Raw genomic sequence first — 22697 nt, 5'->3', positions numbered from 1 at the left:
ACTTCCATCTAATCCACAGTATTTTTTTTATAAATACAAATTAAAATATGTTCAATGTTTGTCTTGTAATCTTTTACGACATATGACATACGACATACCTGTGTAATATACACATGTGCATACCTGAGTAATCTGTACAAAACGGATAGCTACATGACACTCAGCACAGCTGCAAATATATATATATATTGTTTTTCCAAATTGCGGAGCCCACTGTAAGGATGAGTAATAATTTGACTGATGGCAGTTCACTGCGCTAGGATTTTCCTGCAAACAATTTATTAGGCTGTCTGCCAGTGGCGACTCATAAGGGAAGCAAAGGTCAACACTTCTATATTATTTAAGTAAAAGATAATAATGACAGTAATTTTGTTTTAAAGTATTAATTTCTTAAGAATGCTATTTATCTCATTTGTAAATTGTGCACTGTCACTTTAAGCCCATTGTGTGCCACTGTCCACACGTTCTCATAATGATCTTTTTTTACCAGCTCCATTCAATTATAGCCTATGGCTAGTCCTCAAACTCAAACATTTGTGCCACATGTATAGCACAATATTAACAATGATAAGCATGATATTAAGTTGGCACAAATAGCTTTCATTCCTTTGGAAAAAGAAGCATGTATGACATGATGCTCGCTTGACATTTTCTGTTTGCAATTAAAAGTGAATTATGAGCCTGGTAGCCAGTAGCCACCTAGCTACAGTTGCTGAGTGGAATGTGTAAATAAATTATAGAATACTTCAAGACTCACCAGTTCCATTACACAAAGGCAAAGACAACTCTTCATATTCTTGTCCACTTTCCAAATCACAGTGAGTGCTGCTAGTATGTCATAGTGACCTGGATCTCATAGTTTATAACAGTAGGCTAGTGAGAACCGGATAAATTCGCAATCTCCTCTAATCTTATATTTGTTGACTTCACGATTTCCTTTTATACGTTTCTTATATTTAAAACAAGAAATCAATCATCATTAACAATGACAAGCTGGAACCTACTAGTTTTCTCTCCCTCTCGTGCGTGCTTAGATGCGTTCTCAAATAGGCTAGCATAAGTTTAAGTTGGATCTTAATGGAGAGGACTCGAAAAGTATCATCTTTATGTAACATGCTGTTGGTGCATTTTGACATGAAACGTTCTCTAACAAGAGTGCAAATCAGTTTGCATTAAAGCTACTAGTGATTGGCTAAATGTTGGTCCTTCCTCTGTCTCTTGGTGCCCTACACACAGTGTGTAACGCGTGTGGGGGTAGCCGCAGCACTGAACTGTGCTCTGGCCGCTTGTCTCCGCTATTTTTTTTAATTTTTAGTCGCGGAGGGAAAGCGTCTCTGGGGTGACTGGTCCACGATCAGGACATTTAGTTTTTGATTCGAGACATGTCAAGTCATCACAAGTCAAAGAGGCAAAGTCCGAGTCAAGTCTCGAGTGAATAGTATTCAAGTCCAAGTCGAGTCGCAAGTCATGCCGAATTTTATCAAGTCAAGTCTGAAGTCATTAAAATCATGACTCGAGTCCAAGTCATGTGACTCGAGTCCACATGTCTGGAATAGCTGTGCTAGTTCTAATAGAATAGCTATGCTAGTTCAAATAGAATAGCGGTGCTAGTTCATGTCTAATAGAATAGCTGTGCTAGTTCTAATAGAATAGCTGTGCTAGTTCAAATAGAATAGCTGTGCTAGTTCATGTCTAATAGAATAGCTGTGCTAGTTCATGTCAAAAAGAATAGCTGTGCTAGTTCGTGGATAGCCTGGTTGACCTTTGACCTGTGTGTGTTGCAGGTGTGGCCGCTCTGGACTCTGAGGTGTCTGGGAAGATCGGGCTCCGTGCTGTCCTCTACTACTTCACCACTACCATCATCGCTGTGATCCTCGGTGAGAAAAACAACCACCAGACCCACCAGCAGGCACCAGTGGCATGAGGACACGCACACCAGTCTCATTTCAGTTTCAGAATCTAACGTTCGGCACATGACTGTTTTGTTGTCATGGTGACCCCAGTTCATAGAGTACAGCAGCATGCTGATGTGTGCTGATTCCACCAGTGTGAAAGATGTCGGTAGAGTTAAAACTTTGTTTGTTTGTTTTTTAATTAAAGATAGTAGTAGTACACTGCTGTGCTCTCTCATCTGGGTGAAAAACATAATCAGTAGTGCCAAAACAAAACTCAACAATCCTGGATCACCGTTACTGATGCTGTGGTGATGCATGTGTTAAAGTCATAGACAGTAAAAGAAATGGACGAACAGACTCCGTCGTTTTCAATGGGAGGGCACTGAGTCAAATAGAACGATTTTTCAGTTGGTCCCCCCAGTACTGCGCAGACTCACACTTAACTTCGTGACGTTAGCCATCGAACTGAATCTTGTAACTCATATGATAGATACACAGAAATTCTTCTTACACTTCCTTCGCCTTCAAAGTCATCAAAGTTAAACATTTATTTATGTATTATTATTAATATCATCCTCACCAAGTCGAGTTAATGTTGAAGCTACCATAGCCTACATGATCATCTTCAAAAACAGTCATGCTAAAACAAAAGAAAGTTTTAGCCTTGAAGCTAATCTTTTTTCCACTTTTCCGACCTACGGTCAATCCATCGAAAACCTCTGAAATGATTAGTGCCCTTTTTTTAAAAAATTAGGTTTACTTTTTTATTTTTATTAGGTTCCCTCTGTGTAATGCTTTACCTTAACATACGGTCGTGTATGCTAGGTTTTGCTTATGAGTTACCGTCATAGGCAAGGTGGACTGAGCTTCTTATCCAAACAATACGGTTATCTCCCTACGGCGCGAAAGAGAGATTACGTCAAAGCTAGCTTCCCTCCAACCGAACAAGCTAACCGTTCTTCTTACGGGTAACCAACGTTACGGACGAGCTAGTGGAGTCTGTTTAGCCTTTGTAGTGTTTATGTGGATTACACAGAAGCTACAATATCGGCACATGATATATGTTATATGAAGTTATGGTATTTCAAAAAAATCTTACAATGAATGGACTTCTATGGGAGTTAGCAGAGAGGTGGTCCCTCCAGCCTACGTCGATTCTTCTACTTCCGGGAATTCGCCTGCCCCCTTGGTTAAAGTGCTGCTTTGATAGACCGCAGCAGAGAATGTCTAATAAGGAGAGAACCTTCACTCTCGGAACTCTTCCGGTGTGGTACTGCATCTAGGGGCGCTCACGGGCGAGTCCAGAATGAATGGAGGTCTATGGAGCTGTACCCCTCAAAATCCACTTTTCTCGGGATATAATTTTTTTTCAAGTAATTTGAATATTGTATTCGAAAGGGGAGGCAAAGAAAATACACTTGGTTGAGTATTACATTTTTTAAAGTCACTTAATTGTTCTAAAAAGCCTTTCAAACGTGCCAATGACGTCATTCATTAGCATGATCATAGCATAGCATAGCATCAATGCTAGCGTGTTATGGGCAACAACGACCCAACCTGTAAGAAAACGAAAGGAAATGACTCCCGGATTATTTCACTTTTGATTGAAAATCCATATCCATTTTGCGAAAAATAAAATAAAATCTGAGGGTTTCAGTTGTTAAATAGGTGAAAACAACAAATGTAGCCATGTAGCTCCATAGGACCCCATGTATTTTGGACTCGCCCGCGATCGCCATCTAGGTGAACTGCAGCCAAATTCGGTTTGTATGGGATTAATAGAGAGTGGGGAGGCTCTCCTTAGAAGGGCTCTGACCGCAGCCTCATCAGCTGTGAAGTGTGAAGTAAAGTGTTGTAATGTGTTAAGTAAAGGGTTATAAAGTGTTGTAAAGTGCTGTAAAGTGTTGTAAAGTGTTGTGCAGCCTCATCAGCAAAACTCTGGCTCTGGCTCTCCTCACAGGCATTGTCCTGGTGACCACCATCAAGCCGGGGGTGTCTCAGGACACCGACCACATCGACAGGGCCGGCACTACGCCCAACGTCACCACAGTGGACACGCTGCTCGACCTCGTCAGGTGAGACTGACCCCGGCGAAAGGTCGTTTCCAAAGCGATGGTGGCTCTGTGGTGTCTGGGCTGATTTCTAATCGTTTTAATGTTTTCTGGACAGGAACATGTTCCCAGAGAACCTAGTCCAGGCCTGTTTCCAGCAGGTAAAGACGTCTATTTACATTTTAAAAAAATATTTATTTTACAGCCGAATATACTATATATCCATATCTAGTGGTCATCATCTTTGGAAACACATTTATGATCAAATCTGACCGTTCAGTGTCTACTTTACTGGTTTATTAAAGAAAAATACAGAATATCACAATGTGCTTGACAAGTAACTCTGGAAATTTAGGAAATTACTGTAATTAAGTTGCATTGCATAATGAGAAAAGTATTTTAACTAAGTTTTAGTTGGTTTCTTTTCATGTTGGGGTTTTCATTGTAAGAATGGAATGTTTTAGAATGTGCACTCCAAATTTGATCGTTAACGGTGGTGTGACTCCTCTCTTGTTAACTCTGATGTGATTCCTCTTGTTAACTGTGGTGTGACTCCTTTCTTGTTCTCCGTTGGGTTTCTACAGTACAAGAGCCAGCGTAAAGAGCTCGCCCCCCCTAACGACCCCCCCACAGCTCCACCCACCACCACCACCTTCCCCTCCCTACCAACTATCATGGCAACAGTTGCTGAGGTAGGAAACGTCCTCAAACCTTCTGCCCTCACTCAAACACGGCTGCTGTCCTCATACATGCACACACGCACACATATGCCCAAGCACACACATGCACACGCACACCCACGCACACACACACACCCACGCACACACACACGCACACACACACACACACACACACACACACGCTCACACACACACACGCACACACACACACGCACACACACACACACACGCACACACACACACCCACACACACACACACGCCCACGCACACACGCCCACGCACACATACGCCCACGCACACACATGCACACACACACACACACCCACGCACGCACACGCTCACACACACGCCCACGCACGCACACGCTCACACACACATACGCCCACGCACACACATGCACACACACACACACACACACACACACACACGCTCACACACACGCCCACGCGGCGACACATACACACACACTACCCAGATAGCAAAATCAGATTGGCAGATAGCGGACCGCTGGTGGTATGCCGCCGGTGGCGTGCCATTTGTGGTCCGCCGTTGGACCACCATCTCTGTAAATTTAACTTGTCATGAATATTAAGTAAATTTAATAAAATGATACACACACACACACACACGTGCGCACATATGTATACGTACATATTGTGCCAAGGGAGATAGCATGTCGGCCTGTTCGGGCTAGTATCTCCATCTGGCCAGAGCCGTTTTTTGTACACTGGTTGGCACCTGCCGGTGGCGTGCCACTTGTGGTCCGCCGTTGGACCACCATCTCTTTAAATTTAAATTGTCATGAATTTTAAGAAAAGTTAATAAAATGATATATTGAGTATAATTGAACAAATGACCAATAGTGTCAAAATATTGAGCAACTTGTCTGCAACCTGCCAGTGGATCGCCAGAGAACCGATGAGCAAAATGCCAGCGGACCGCCAGCTATGCCCCCAATGGACCAACAGCTATGCCCCCAATGGACCAACAGCTATGCCCCCAATGGACCAACAGCTCTGCCCCCAATGGACCAACAGCTATGCCCCCAATGGACCAACAGCTATGCCCCCAATGGACCAACAGCTATGCCCCCAATGGACCAACAGCTATGCCCCCAATGGACCAACAGCTATGCCCCCAATGGACCAACAGCTATGCCCCCAATGGACCAACAGCTATGCCCCCAATGGACCGCCAGCTATGCCCCCAATGGACCAACAGCTATGCCCCCAATGGACCAACAGCTATGCCCCCAATGGACCGCCAGCTATGCCCCCAATGGACCAACAGCTATGCCCCCAATGGACCAACAGCTATGCCCCCAATGGACCAACAGCTATGCCCCCAATGGACCGCCAGCTATGCCCCCAATGGACCGACAGCTATGCCCCCAATGGACCGACAGTGGTCCGCCAGCCTCTTGCTATCTGGGTACTAACAAGCTGAACCGCACCGCATTTGAAACATGTCAAAGACAGACGCATTTGAAACATGTCAAAGACAGATGCATTTGAAACATGTCAAGACAGACGCATTTGACAAGACAGACGCATTTGGGCACTAAGCCACCCTCTTGAATTTCCCCTTGGGGATCAATAAAGTATCTATCTATCTATCTATCCCTCTATCTATCTATCCCTCTATCTATCTATCTATCCCTCAGCGTGAATAGAGAACAAGCAAAGCCTGTGCTCTTTGACGCTACAGGTGATTGACAGGTGATGTGTTCTTCAGTTGACCTCTGACTTCTGGCCCGCCGTGTTCCGTTCCAGAACCTGACCCAGGTGAACTACAAGGTGGAGCGGGGGTACACGGACGGTATCAACGTGCTGGGCCTGATCGTCTTCTGCGTGGCGTTCGGACTGGTCATCGGGAAGATGGGCGAGAGAGGGCGCATCCTGCTGGAGTTCTTCGATGCCCTCAATGAGGCCACCATGAGACTGGTTCATATTATCATGTGGTGAGAACACACACACACACACCACACACACACCACACACACACACACACACTCCACAGCTCCACTCTCTCTCTCTCTCTCTCTCTCTCACACACACACACACACACACACACACACACACATGCCCTCAATCAGGCCACCATGAGACTGGTTCATATTATCATGTGGTAAGAACAAACACACACACACACACACACGTGTGCACATATGTATACGTCCATATTGTGCCGAGGGAGACAGCATGTCGGCCTGTTCGGGCTAGTATCTCCATCTGGCCAGAGCCGGTTTTTGTACACTGGTTAGCACCTGCCACGTTGGCATGATTGACGTTTGTATGTTTTAGTATAACAGGCTTTGTCTTATGTTTTGACTCGGAGACGGATCGAGGAAGCGACCCGAGGAACATCTTCTGTCAGAAGGCTCAGCAGCCGCTTCTAATAACAACCACAACTGTTAGACTCTGCACAGTTTTACTGTTCGAGACTTAGCCTGTGTTCTGTTATTCACTATTGTACCATCTACAATAAATCATCATCTAATCGCCGATCCTGATCCCGCCGTCAAGCTTTATTGACCATCTTCAATACAGACATTAGAACTAAAACACAACGCAACAACCAGAGAATCCAATAGTATGCTTTTCTGTACTATTATTCACTTGCTTTGCTTCTGTTTGCACATTGAATTGATCAATGAAGTTGCCTTGCCTACAGATGTTGAGATCCTGTGTTCATAATTTGTGTCAGTGCAGGTAATGTCCTGAGGGATTGTTTTTGCCACTGTTTGTTTCTAACACTGCTGTTGTTGTTGTGTGGATTTTTCCTGCAGCTACATGCCGGTGGGAATTCTGTTCCTCATCGCAGCTAAGATTATCGAGGTGGAAAACTGGGAAATATTCTGGAAGATGGGCCTGTATGTGGTCACAGTGCTCAGTGGGTGAGTGCCAACAGTGAAGCTAATGCTAACTCTGCACCCTACATCTTCATTCAACTGGAATCAGTGTTGCTAACGCTAACTCTGCACCCTACATCTTCATTCAACTGGAATCAGTGTTGCTAACGCTAACTCTGCACCCTACATCTTCATTCAACTGGAATCAGTGTTGCTAACGCTAACTCTGCACCCTACATCTTCATTCAACTGGAATCAGTGTTGCTAACGCTAACTCTGCACCCTACATCTTCATTCAACTGGAATCAGTGTTGCTAACGCTAACTCTGCACCCTACATCTTCATTCAACTGGAATCAGTGTTGCTAACGCTAACTCTGCACCCTACATCTTCATTCAACTGGAATCAGTGTTGCTAACGCTAACTCTGCACCCTACATCTTCATTCAACTGGAATCAGTGTTGCTAACGCTAACTCTGCACCCTACATCTTCATTCAACTGGAATCAGTGTTGCTAACGCTAACTCTGCACCCTACATCTTCATTCAACTGGAATCAGTGTTGCTAACGCTAACTCTGCACCCTACATCTTCATTCAACTGGATTCAATGGAGCTAGCACTAGCTCTCCAGAAGATGGGCCTGAATATGGTCACAGTGCTCAGTGGGTGAGCTGACTTAAACAGTGTAGCTAACATTAACCCTGCACCCTACATCTTCATTCTACTGAATTCAATGTAGCTAATGCTAGCTTGCCACCCAACTTCCTCATTCAGTTGGATTCAAAGTAGCAGGCGCTAGCTCTACGTCTCCATTCTACATCTTTATTCAACTGGATTCGATGTTGGTAATGCCACCTCTCCACCAAATATCTTCAGTCAGCTGGATTCAATGTTTCTAACGCTAGCTCTACACACCCTTCAGCTAAATTCATAACCTATTTCGTAATTCATAATGCTAAATAATTTCCTCTATCTGCAGTCGGCCATCTTAAGGGCTAATTTTGCTAACACTAGTTCACTCTACCATCTTCTCTCCTTTCAGCCAAATTTAAACACAGATTGGCCTGATGTACTGTTTATGTCAATATGACTTCCCTATTTGGTTACATATGCCTCACCACTCATTTGAATAGGAGCCTGATCTTGTACAGTCCAAAATAACTGCCCAGAGGTGTTACCAAGATGACCGCCAAGTGGCAAGACTTGCCTGAAAGGACTTTGTGCTAAGTCACTCCACCTTCCAACTGCAGTCATATTCACAGCTAATGTTACTACACCCTCCACCTCAATTCATCGTCTTTGTCTGGAGTCAGCCATATTCAGGGACGGTGTTGCTAACGCTAGCACGCTCCAGCCTCAATCTCCATTCAGCCAGATTCATAGCTAATGTTGCAGGTGCTAGTTCGCTCAACCCTCCATCACCAGTCAGCCAGATTCATGGCCGCGGCACCCCACCCCCTCACCCCCACCCCCGGCCTGGACACTGCCACAGTGCTGATAAGCCCCAAGGGCACGTAAAAGCAGCCAACCTGAAGCCACAGGAGGGCAGGAGGGTAATAAGACCTTTCAGAAGCGCTGCGCCCGTGCAGCCCCTAAATCTCTCCTGACAGCACCGGCGGCGCAGAGGGAATATGGGGCCACTGGAATGCTGCAGCCATTTGGGGAGGGAGTGTGTGTGTGTGTGTGTGGGGTGGGGGTAGTGACAGAGAAGGGAGGTGGTGATGTGTGTGTGGGGGGGGCCAGAGGAGAGGAGGTGGTGATGTGTGCGTGTGTGTGTGTGTGTGTGTGTGGGGGGGGGGGGGGTAATGACAGAGAAGGGAGATGGGGATGTGTGTGTGGGGGGGGCCAGAGGAGAGGAGGTGGTGATGTGTGTGTGTGTGTGTGTGTGGGGGGGTAATGACAGAGATGGGGATGTGTGTGTGTGTGGGGGGGGGGGGGGGGCAAGAGGAGAGGAGGTGTGTTTTGGAGGGTTGGGAGAAGACACGGTGAGGAAGAGGGGAGGAGGAAATATAGGTGTGTGTGTGTGTGTGTGTGGTGGGGGGGTGGTAGCCGTGCTGAGTCATGCAGAGGTGTCTGCTGCTGAAATGCTGGACAATAATCTCCCTGGGTGGCTGCCTGTGCACTCGCATTAAAGAGATTAACACACACACACATTACATATACACACACACACACACACACATTACATATACACACACACACATTACATACACACACACACACACAGACACACACACACACACACACACACACACACACATTACATACACATACACACACACATGCACACACACATTGACAACAAATATGCCCCCACAGAGTTATAAAACACAGTTTTAGGACCCTTGCTGTCAGCATGGCATGACACACTGTCCACTGTCCCTTAGGAGTGGGTGGTGACTTGGACGGCTGCATACTCTTTCACTGTTCTGTGACAGTGGAGAACGTTGCCACTTTCTAATATAAATCTGTACATTATGAACTAAACACAAACGTAGTGGGTTGATCAGAAGTACAGCCTGTTCACTGAGTAAGATGTGTTTTACTCAGGTGTGTGTGTGTGTGTGTGTCTGTGTATGTGTGTGTGCGTGTTTGGGTGTGTGTATGTGTGTCTCTGTGTGTGTGTGTGTGTGTGTGTGTGTCTGTCTGTGTGTGTGTGTGTGTTAACAGGCTGGCCATACACTCACTGGTGTTTTTGCCGCTCATCTACCTTGTGATTGTGAGGAGGAACCCGTACACGTTTGCCCTGGGCATGGCTCAGGCACTAGTCACCGCGCTCATGATCGCCTCCAGGTCAGTACACACACACTACACACACTACACACACCACACACACTACACACACCACACACTACACACACTACACACACCACACACTACACACACCACACACACTACACACACCACACACTACCCAATACACACCTTATACACACACCGTACACGTTTGCCCTGGGCATGGCTCAGGCACTAGTCACCGCGCTCATGATCGCCTCCAGGTCAGTACACACACACCACACACACCACACACCACACACACCACACACACCACACACTACACACACTACACACACTACACACACCACACACTACACACACTACACACACCACACACTACCCAATACACATCTTATACACACACCGTACACGTTTGCCCTGGGCATGGCTCAGGCACTAGTCACCGCGCTCATGATCGCCTCCAGGTCAGTACACACAAACCACACACTACACACACCACACACACTACACACACCGTACACTACACACCACACACACCACACACTACACACACCACACACACCACACACTACACACACCACACACACTACACACACCGTACACTACACACACTACACACACCACACACTACCCAATACACACACCGTACACTACACACCACACACACCACACACACTACACACACCACACACACCACACACTACACACACCACACACACTACACACACCACACACTACCCAATACACACCTTATACACACACCGTACACGTTTGCCCTGGGCATGGCTCAGGCACTAGTCACTGCGCTCATGATCGCCTCCAGGTCAGTACACACACACCACACACTACACACACCACACACACTACACACACCGTACACTACACACCACACACACTACACACACCACACACACTACACACACCACACACACCACACACACTACACACACCGTACACTACACACCACACACACTACACACACCACACACACTACACACACTACACACACCACACACACTACACACACCACACACACCGTACACTACACACACCACACACTACCCAATACACATCTTATACACACACCGTACACGTTTGCCCTGGGCATGGCTCAGGCACTAGTCACTGCGCTCATGATCGCCTCCAGGTCAGTACACACACACCACACACTACACACACCACACACACTACACACACCACACACTACACACACTACACACACCACACACACTACACACACCACACACACCACACACTACACACACTACACACACCACACACACCACACACACTACACACACCACACACACTACACACACCACACACTACACACACTACACACACTACACACACTACACACACCACACACTACACACACCACACACACTACACACACTACACACACCACACACACTACACACACCACACACACCACACACACCACACACACCACACACACCACACACACCACACACACTACACACACCACACACTACACACACTACACACACCACACACTACCCAATACACATCTTATACACACACCGTACACTACACACCACACACACCGTACACTACACACCACACACACCATACACTACACACCACACACACCACACACACCACACACCACACACACTACACACACCACACACTACACACACTACCCAATACACACCTTATACACACACCGTACACGTTTGCCCTGGGCATGGCTCAGGCTCTAGTCACTGCGCTCATGATCGCCTCCAGGTCAGTACACACACACCACACACTACACACACCACACACACTACACACACCGTACACTACACACCACACACACTACACACACCACACACACTACACACACCACACACACTACACACACCACACACACCACACACACCACACACTACACACACCACACACACTACACACACCGTACACTACACACCACACACACCACACACACCACACACACTACACACACCACACACACTACACACACCACACACTACACACACCACACACTACACACACCACACACACCGTACACTACACACCACACACACCACACACACTACACACTACACACACTACACACACCACACACTACCCAATACACACCTTATACACACACCGTACACGTTTGCCCTGGGCATGGCTCAGGCTCTAGTCACCGCGCTCATGATCGCCTCCAGGTCAGTACTGCAGCACTGCCCAATATACACACCCTATACACACACTACCCAATACACACCTTATACACACACACCACACACTACACACACTACCCAATACACACCTTATACACACACCTCACACACTACCCAATACACACCTTATACACTAAGGGTGTCACGATTTCGATTTTATATCGAAATCGATCGAAATTACATCTCAATCTCGAACTTCGAACTTAAAAGTAGAATCGACGATGCAGCCACACCCCCAATGTCATGTCCAGCATGTATGCCAAGATGCACAAACACACACGCATGTGCTAAACTGCAGCGTCAACACTCCTCTAATTTTAGGCTGCAGCCAGTTACACATCAACCTACCGAAATCAAAGCCCCTCTTGCTACTTTGAAGTCACTGGTGTGGAAGTATTCGTTCATTCACGTCAATTAAAACTAACTTAGCCTACTCAACTTAGCAAGTGAAAAGATGATCTAGTTACAGTCCAAAGTTACTTTAAGGCTTAAAATGCACATTGATAAGTACATATTCCATGAACACTAACCTTGGGTCTCCTTGGAGTGTGCTGAAACAATCAAATTAACATTCTGTGTTGTTTCATTTCATATGTTCACGTCTCTGTTTTAGCCTAATGTTAGTTCTGTTTACATTACAACCTCGCGGTTGGAAAGGATTCAAAATAAAAAGCGGTTTCAAAATAAAAGCCCCCCGAAACAGAAAAGGAAAAGACCAAAAAGAGTAAATAACACATAAGGAGCATTAATAGTAATGTTTTAAAAAAAGATTGAAAATCGAATCGAATCGTGACTTTAAAATCGAAAATTACATCGAATCGAGGATTTAGAGAATCGTGACACCCCTATTATACACACACACCACACACTACACACACTACCCAATACACACCTTATACACACACTACCCAATACACACCTTATACACACACTACCCAATACACACCTTATACACACACACCACACACTACACACACTACCCAATACACACCTTATACACACACTACCCAATACACACCTTATACACACACATCACACATCCCAATACACACCTTATACACACACTACCCAATACACACCTTATACACACACTACCCAATACACACCTTATACACACACTACCCAATACACACCTTATACACACACACCACACACTACCCAATACACACCTTATACACACACCACACACACCACACACACCACACACCACACACACTACCCAATACACACCTTATACACACACACAACACACTACCCAATACACACCTTATACACACACACCACACAATACACACACTACCCAATACACACCTTATACACACACACCACACACTACACAATACACACCTTATACACACGCCACACACACTACACACACCTCGCACACACGCCACACACACTACACACACCTCGCACACTATCCAATACACACCTTATACACACACTACACACCTCACACACTACCCAATACACACCTTATACACACACTACACACACCTCACACACTACCCAATACACACCTTATACACACACCACACACACTACACACACCTCACACACTACCCAATACACACCTTATACACACACCACACACACTACACACACCTCACACACTACCCAATACACACCTTATACACACACCACACACACTACACACACCTCACACACTACCCAATACACACCTTATACACACACCACACACACTACACACACCTCACACACTACCCAATACACACCTTATACACACACCTCACACACTACCCAATACACACCTTATACACTAAGGGTGTCACGATTTCGATTTTATATCGAAATCGATCGAAATTACATCTCAATCTCGAACTTCGAACTTAAAAGTAGAATCGACGATGCAGCCACACCCCCAATGTCATGTCCAGCATGTATGCCAAGATGCACAAACACACACGCATGTGCTAAACTGCAGCGTCAACACTCCTCTAATTTTAGGCTGCAGCCAGTTACACATCAACCTACCGAAATCAAAGCCCCTCTTGCTACTTTGAAGTCACTGGTGTGGAAGTATTCGTTCATTCACGTCAATTAAAACTAACTTAGCCTACTCAACTTAGCAAGTGAAAAGATGATCTAGTTACAGTCCAAAGTTACTTTAAGGCTTAAAATGCACATTGATAAGTACATATTCCATGAACACTAACCTTGGGTCTCCTTGGAGTGTGCTGAAACAATCAAATTAACATTCTGTGTTGTTTCATTTCATATGTTCACGTCTCTGTTTTAGCCTAATGTTAGTTCTGTTTACATTACAACCTCGCGGTTGGAAAGGATTCAAAATAAAAAGCGGTTTCAAAATAAAAGCCCCCCGAAACAGAAAAGGAAAAGACCAAAAAGAGTAAATAACACATAAGGAGCATTAATAGTAATGTTTTAAAAAAAGATTGAAAATCGAATCGAATCGTGACTTTAAAATCGAAAATTACATCGAATCGAGGATTTAGAGAATCGTGACACCCCTATTATACACACACACCACACACTACCCAATACACACCTTATACACACACTACCCAATACACACCTTATACACACACTACCCAATACACACCTTATACACACACATCACACAACCCAATACACACCTTATACACACACTACCCAATACACACCTTATACACACACTACCCAATACACACCTTATACACACACTACCCAATACACACCTTATACACACACACCACACACTACCCAATACACACCTTATACACACACCACACACACCACACACCACACACACTACCCAATACACACCTTATACACACACACAACACACTACCCAATACACACCTTATACACACACACCACACAATACACACACTACCCAATACACACCTTATACACACACACCCCACACTACACAATACACACCTTATACACACGCCACACACACTACACACACCTCGCACACACGCCACACACACTACACACACCTCGCACACTATCCAATACACACCTTATACACACACTACACACCTCACACACTACCCAATACACACCTTATACACACACTACACACACCTCACACACTACCCAATACACACCTTATACACACACCACACACACTACACACACCTCACACACTACCCAATACACACCTTATACACACACCACACACACTACACACACCTCACACACTACCCAATACACACCTTATACACACACCACACACACTACACACACCTCACACACTACCCAATACACACCTTATACACACACACCACACACTACCCAATACACACCTTATACACACACACCACACACTACCCAATACACACCTTATACACACTACACACACACACCACTCGTCTTCTCCATTCATTTCTCCTCCCTCCCCACTTCTCCTTTCTCCTCTCTCTCCCCTCCCTTCTCTCTCCACTCCCCACTTCTCCTTTCTCCTCTCTCTCCCCTCCCTTCTCTCTCCACTCCCCACTTCTCCTTTCTCCTCCCTCTCCCCTCCCTTCTCTCTCCACTCCCCACTTCTCCTTTCTCTCCCCTCCCTTATCTCTCCACTCCCCACTTCTCCTTTCTCCTCTCTCTCCCCTCCCTTATCTCTCCACTCCCCACTTCTCCTTTCTCCTCCCTCTCCCCTCCCTTCTCTCTCCACTCCCCACTTCTCCTTTCTCCTCCCTCTCCCCTCCCTTCTCTCTCCACTCCCCACTTCTCCTTTCTCCTCCCTCTCCCCTCCCTTCTCTCTCCACTCCCCACTTCTCCTTTCTCCTCCCTCTCCCTTCTCTCTCCACTCCCCACTTCTCCTTTCTCCTCTCTCTCCCCTCCCTTCTCTCTCCACTCCCCACTTCTCCTTTCTCCTCTCTCTCCCCTCCCCTCTCCTCTCCTCTCCTCTCTTATCTATCCTCTCCTCTCCTCTCCCCTCTCCTCTCCCTCCCCTCTCTTCTCCCTCTCTCCCCTCCCCTCTCCTCTCCTCTCTCCTCTCTCTCCACTCCTCTCTCCACTCCTCTCTCTCCCCTCTCTCCTCTCTCTCCACTCCTCTCTTCTCCCTCTCTCTCCACTCCTCTCTTCTCCCTCTCTCCTCTCCTCCCCTCTCCTCTCCATCTCTCCCCTCTCCTCTCCATCTCTCCCTCCCTCCCTCTCCACAGTTCTGCCACTCTGCCCATCACGTTCCGCTGTGCGGAGGAGAACAACCGGGTGGATAAGCGCATCACACGCTTCGTGCTGCCGGTGGGCGCCACCATCAACATGGACGGTACCGCGCTCTACGAGGCCGTGGCCGCCATCTTCATCGCCCAGCTCAACAACATGGCACTGGACGTGGGCCAGATCGTCACCATCAGGTACACGCCAGCGAGTGTGTGTGTGTGTCCGTGTCACACACGGCCCAAGCTCGCCGATATTTTAATCAACCTGACCGCAACTCGGACCGCGAATATTAATTAGGACAAAATTATACCCGACCCGCGATCAGACCCGCTTATTTCCAAAATGTGTGCTTTTGGTTATAGCCTGCATGCAGTGTGACAGTAGGCCATTTCTGTAAAACAAACTAATTTATTTGCGAAACTTTATGCAGTAGAACTACACGCAGTAGGCATGCAGGACATAATGTCTGCGCAGGAGAGAGAATGAGAATAAGAGCGCAAGCACGCACGCAACCACCAAGGATTAGCTAAACACTAGGATAAAATTTGAAGTCCGTGGACATACATCTTTCTTTCGAAAACAGAAATGGTGAGGCAAGGTAGGCAAGAGAGATGGTCAAAACTTTAGCGTAAGAACTGGTTTATAATGCTGAATGAAGCACAAAGCTTTACTAAAGCACATACACTGTTTAAAGTCACAAACACAACAAACTAAGGTCACTTTTACGCATGTGCGAACCTATACATACCTGTAGATATGGCTGTGTAGTCTGTGCCATAACATTTATTCCTGCAGGCGCCTGCTCACGACTGTAGGCTACAAGTTTAACGTGGGCAGGTGGCAAAGTATCACCATTATTTTACCGAGCGTGTTATTCTTGTGCCTAGTGTTACGGCCAGTAGGCCAGAGGTACTGGTTGGACCCCGAAGTAGGACACAAGCAAAAATGGTAACGGGTTAAACTGTAATTTAATGTTCAGTGAAAAAACAAGAACCGCTTCAAGCAACAGCAGGCAATGGCAGAGCACAATTGAAAGTCAATGAGTGAGCACAACACACAAGGTCCAGGGCAAAACAATCCAAAAACAGTAATCCAAAATCGTGGTCAGAGATCAGTCCAAAGTTCAGTAACAAAGTTCAGTCCAAAAAGGTCAAAACGTATTTCCACAAGTAAAGAGTAGCAGAGCAGCAGTAACATCCAGATGACATAGCAAGATAACTCCGCACTGAAGGATTCCAAGAGCCCAGCCTAAATACTGTGCCTGATTAAGTAATCAGACACAGGTGTGCTGAGCAGCAGAGCAGGGAGACAGGAGATGCAGTAGGTCAGCAGCAAAACATGGCATGGAGTTGACCACCTGGGAATGGAGCACCTAAAAGTGCCGCCAGCCAGGTAGGTACAGGAAAACCTGGCTCAGGATCTGGAAGGTCCTGGACGATTCGTGACACCTAGTCTAAAAAAGCTGGTCCAGGTCAGTTTGGCTAGGCGGGTTTAGTGCCGCGTTTGTGACGAGTTACTGTATGTTGGTCGTGCCCGTTTTGGCTGTCATACTTTTAAATGGCTTCGCAAGAAGTAGGCCTACATAGACCATAACTTGTAGGCCTACTACTGTCATCTTCTTTAAGAACTTTTCCCAATATTTCCCATAGCCTATATCGCTTTTCCTGAAGGGGTGTCTTTATTATTTTAACTCGCGTCTTGTTGACTTTACTGTATTGATGCTAGCCTTCTCGTGATACTTTAAGTAGGCCTATTTGTAGAAAATATATATTTAATTAATTTTAACTGACCCGCCCACAAATGACCCGAATATCATTAAAATATTTTTTTTATGACTCATAACCGCGGGCAACCCCTCAATTTCAGCGCAACATTGGTGTGTATGTGTGTGTTTGTGTTAGGGCTGTCACTTTTGTGAAAAAATCCTGTTCGATTATTGAGACATAAGTGTTCATGGAATCGATTGTAAAATCGATTTTTCATGTCTAAAGACGTTTCCATTTTCAACGCCAAATATAGGCCAATCCACAAAAAAATAACAGGCATTAGGACGAACGTAAAGAGGGTGCTTGTAGACGCAAGCCAGCAATATTTCTGATGATTTATTGGCGTGAAGATTCGTGCACAATGACAAACAGGAGTGCTACATTCTCGAAAAACAATAAGCCGAGTATCCTGCCATTACATTAGTGACAAACATTACTGCAGGCTTCAACGTAGCTGTGTTTACGATTAGAAATGTCAAACAAATTTCGCCTACGTAGAACTCCATTGCACAGTTTGCATAGCCTACCGCTTTGTTCTTCTCCATAGTTTGATATACCAAAAATCCGAAGTACTTCCACACCGAATTCCTCAAGTTATTAGGGCCTATCACTCCTCTCTCTCATGTCGCACAGGTTGATCGCGTTGTCCTCCATTTTTGGCAAAACCCGAGCAGCACAGCAGCTGATTGAAACAGCTGTTTCCGGTGCGTAAAATTGGTGGGAATTTTCTTTTTAGCTTTCGCAATGCTTACTGCACTTCGGAATTCTTTTATATTCTTATATTCTTGTTTGTGAATTTTGTTTAATTCGTTTAAAATTAATAGTGTTCATATTTGGTTAAAATCGATTCCCTATTTTAGTTTTCGAAACTTGTGTTGTTTGGTCCAATCGATTGTGCAATCGATTTTCGAACGTAAAGTGACAGCCCTAGTGTGTGTGTGTGTGTGTCTGTCTGTCTGTGTGTCTGTGTGTGTGTGTCTGTCTGTCTCTGTGTGTGTGTGTGTGTGTGTGTGTGTGTGTGTGGTGTGTGTGTGTGTGTCTGTCTGTGTGTGTGTCAGTGTGTGTGTGTGAGAGAGAGAGAGAGAGTGTGTGTATGTGTGTGAGAGGGAGTACTGCACAGTTTTTCAAAGTATGTTCTGTGTGTGTGTGTGTGTGTCTGTCTGTCTGTGTTTGTGTGTGTGAGAGAGAGAGAGAGAGAGTGTGTGTGTGTATGTGTGTGAGAGGGGGCACTGCACAGTTTTTCACAGTATGTTGTGTGTGTGTGTGTTTGCATATGCAGTATAACAGCTACAGTAGCCAGCATCGGAGCTGCAGGTGTCCCTAACGCTGGTATGTGTGTGTGTGTGTGTGTTTGCATATGCAGTATAACAGCTACAGTAGCCAGCATCGGAGCTGCAGGTGTCCCTAATGCTGGCCTGGTTACCATGGTGATTGTGTTGACTGCTGTGGGCCTGCCTGCCAGTGATGTCACCCTCATAGTTGCGGTTGATTGGCTGATGTAAGTACTGTTACAGATTGTTTTCTAGATTTGTTATGCCAGGACCTTTGTTGGACTACAGTAATGTTTCTTCCTTTCTTACTTAAATGCCAGCATTAGCCTTTAGCTGTGTTAGCCTTTAAACTGTATAGGCCAGCATTAGCCTTTAGTTGTGTTAGCCTTTAAACTGTAAAAGGCTTTAGCTGTGTTAGCCTTTAGCTGTGTTAGCCTTTAAACCAGTGGTCACCAACCTTTTTGAGCCCAAGATCCCTAACCTCGCCCTGAACAAAGGCAAGATCTACCTTGAAGCGTCAAAAGAAAATCAAAGCTAAAATACTTCCAATTTAAGGTCTTTTATTTAGACAAATGTATCAGGTCAAAAATATCACATCCTCCACCCCCTTATACAGGCGTCAATGACATAACAACACTTTAACATAGTCTTTACTTACATGATTTTGGTTTTGATTTTCTAATTGGAGTAAGTGTTTGTGACAATATGTCATGATAAATTTGATGTTTGATCACTGTTTTGGTATGAAGCATCTCTAGAAAGTGAAAGTAACCTAAGCCTAGGCCTACAATGCACTCCGTGTCTGTGCACGTCCGCAATCGATTACATTCTTCAAATGGAGAACAAATTCCAGGGGTCGTATTCACAAATAATTTTAAGGCTTAAAGTAGCTCCTAAGTGGCTAATTTAGGAGCAACTCCTAAAAATAATGGGCGTGTCACTCCTAACTATAGGACTTCTAATTTTTTTCACTAAAAGTAATTCACGAAGCATTTTAGACCTAAAAGTAGCACCTAAGTCTGGGACAGCTTAAAAGAAGTCGAGAGGACTCCTAACTCACTAAGACCTATTCACAAACAGCTTTTTGTGGCATTTCACGTTGCAATGTTTTGAAATGCGTAGGCTATGCGGCAACAGGAGCTTCCAATCGTGAGGGAACAATTTTGCATTCTTAAAAGGGACGCAATAACGCCACCAACAACAACCAAAACTACTCATTGTTAACATGTAAATTAAATGTAACGTTTCATTGTGAATCAAATTAAAATGTTCTCCTCTTTGCAAACGTAGGCATATGGTGACAGATTAATTTAATAATGTTGCAATGATACTGCATCAATCCGTAGGCCTCTGTTTCATTAGGCTACTAGGCTATTTGTTTTGCCTTACTCTTTATTCATTTAGGCTAGGCCTTTTTATTCAGTTATTCATCATCTTCCGTCCTTCGCACTACTTGTGTAGCGCACGCATTCTCAGACCTGTCACCTGTCACTCATCATCGGAAGAGAGGTGTTTGGAATCATTCCCGCGTTACAATCGTCAGCCAATCAAGGTGGTCACTTCAGTCAAGCTCGTGCATGAGTAATGACGTCATCCATAGCAACGAAGACTCACTCTTAGTTTAGGAGTTGTCATTTTTCCTTACTAAGAGTAGGCTAGGTCTGAAAGGCTTTGTGAATAACTTTTAAGAGAAAACTCCTAGCTAAAATCTTTTAGTGTGATTTAGGAGTACTCCTAGTGGTAAGATAAAAGGCTTTGTGAATACGGCCCCTGATCGCTAAACTTTTGTTTTTTATTTTCTGTCAGTTAGCAGTTGATGTAGAAGCACCTAGCATAATTTGACTTCAGCGGTGACAAGTCCTGTTGCAAGAGAGAGAGAGAGAGAGAACACCTGCAAAGTGTTCGTTCGGTTCAAGTCAGAAGTTGGTTCGTCCAGTCCCGCATTCACGCTGCTCTATTATTAGATTAACGTTATCAGACAGCACTGTAAATGTATGCAGGAATTTCTCGCATTATGATGGCTAGGTCTTGAATAAATCATGCGCTATCCCGCGCTGAAATGTACGCCCTGTAAACGTTGGCGAACATGTGGGAATTTGGTGACTGTTTTTGTCCTGTTATTCTCGGGATCTACTGGGCAAGTCCTAAAGATCTATTGGCGACCACTGCTTTAAACTGTATAGGCCAGCATTATCCTTTAGTTGTGTTAGCCTTTAAACTGTATAGCCTTTAGCTGTGTTAGCCTTTAAACTGTATAGCCTTTAGCTGTGTTAGCCTTTAAACTGTATATCCTTTAGCTGTGTTAGCCTTTAGCTGTGTTAGCCTTGAAACTGTATAGGCTTTAGCTGTGTTAGCCTTTAAACTGTATAGGCTTGTCCAGAGAAACACCCACACATACATTATTGATTATTGATTGGTTATCAACCTGCCAGCGACCGGTTCCGCACCATGATCAACGTGCTGGGCGACGCGTATGGCGCTGGCATCGTGGAGCGGCTGTCTCGGCAGGAGCTGGAGCGCATGGACGTGACCTCGGACGTGGACGTGGCCAACCCCTTCGCCCTGGAGACCACGCTGGACGATGAGGAGTGCGAGAAGAAGTCCTACGTCAACGGAGGCTTCACGGTGGACAAGAGCGACGCCATCTCCTTCACCGAGACCTCGCAGTTCTAAAGGCCCGCCATGCGGTGGGGGGGTGGGGGGGGTGGGCAGTTCTAAAGGCCTAAAGGCCCGCCATGCGGTGGGGGGGTGGGGGGATGGGCAGTTCTAAAGGCCCGCTGTGCGATGGCGGTGGGGGGGGGGGGGGGGATGTGATGGAGAGTTAGAGACTAGAGAGAGGCAACCTCATTCGGGGCCGGAACAGATCCATATAAACCCAGTGCCATTACTGAGAGGGCAGCCACATTACAACGTCTGTGTGTGTGTGTGTGTGTGTGTGTGTGTGTGTGTGTGTAACCCAGTGCCATTATTGAGAGGGCAGCCACGTCACAGACGGGCACCTTCACGCGTACACATTAGCTGTAGCCTTCATTTGTACTCAGCAGACACTCTCAGACACACACACACACACAAACACACTCACACAGACACACACACACACACACACACACACA

General features: G+C 45.7%; 1 protein-coding gene across 1 annotated transcript in view; it reads left to right on the top strand.

The window, feature by feature from the left end:
- slc1a1 (solute carrier family 1 member 1) overlaps window positions 1–22257 on the top strand; it is a 45141-nt gene extending 22884 nt beyond the window's left edge. The window contains exons 4-13 of the mRNA XM_076289562.1: window positions 1785–1877; window positions 3856–3970; window positions 4065–4107; window positions 4531–4638; window positions 6400–6587; window positions 7416–7523; window positions 10150–10272; window positions 16547–16741; window positions 19677–19811; window positions 22017–22257. Coding sequence (XP_076145677.1) covers window positions 1785–1877; window positions 3856–3970; window positions 4065–4107; window positions 4531–4638; window positions 6400–6587; window positions 7416–7523; window positions 10150–10272; window positions 16547–16741; window positions 19677–19811; window positions 22017–22257 — 1349 coding nt within the window. The remainder of the gene's footprint in view (window positions 1–1784; window positions 1878–3855; window positions 3971–4064; window positions 4108–4530; window positions 4639–6399; window positions 6588–7415; window positions 7524–10149; window positions 10273–16546; window positions 16742–19676; window positions 19812–22016) is intronic.
- Window positions 22258–22697: the final 440 nt, after the last annotated feature.

Source organism: Alosa pseudoharengus, unplaced genomic scaffold (genome assembly GCF_046254945.1).
Source record: "Alosa pseudoharengus isolate Yale_2024_CS ecotype anadromous, Long Island Sound unplaced genomic scaffold, YU_APseudo_1.1 YU_APseudo_1.1_scf_17, whole genome shotgun sequence".
Classification (NCBI taxonomy): Eukaryota; Metazoa; Chordata; class Actinopteri; order Clupeiformes; family Clupeidae; genus Alosa; species Alosa pseudoharengus.
The sequence above is the reverse complement of the archived record's forward strand: the minus strand, read 5'-3'. Positions and strand labels throughout refer to the sequence as shown.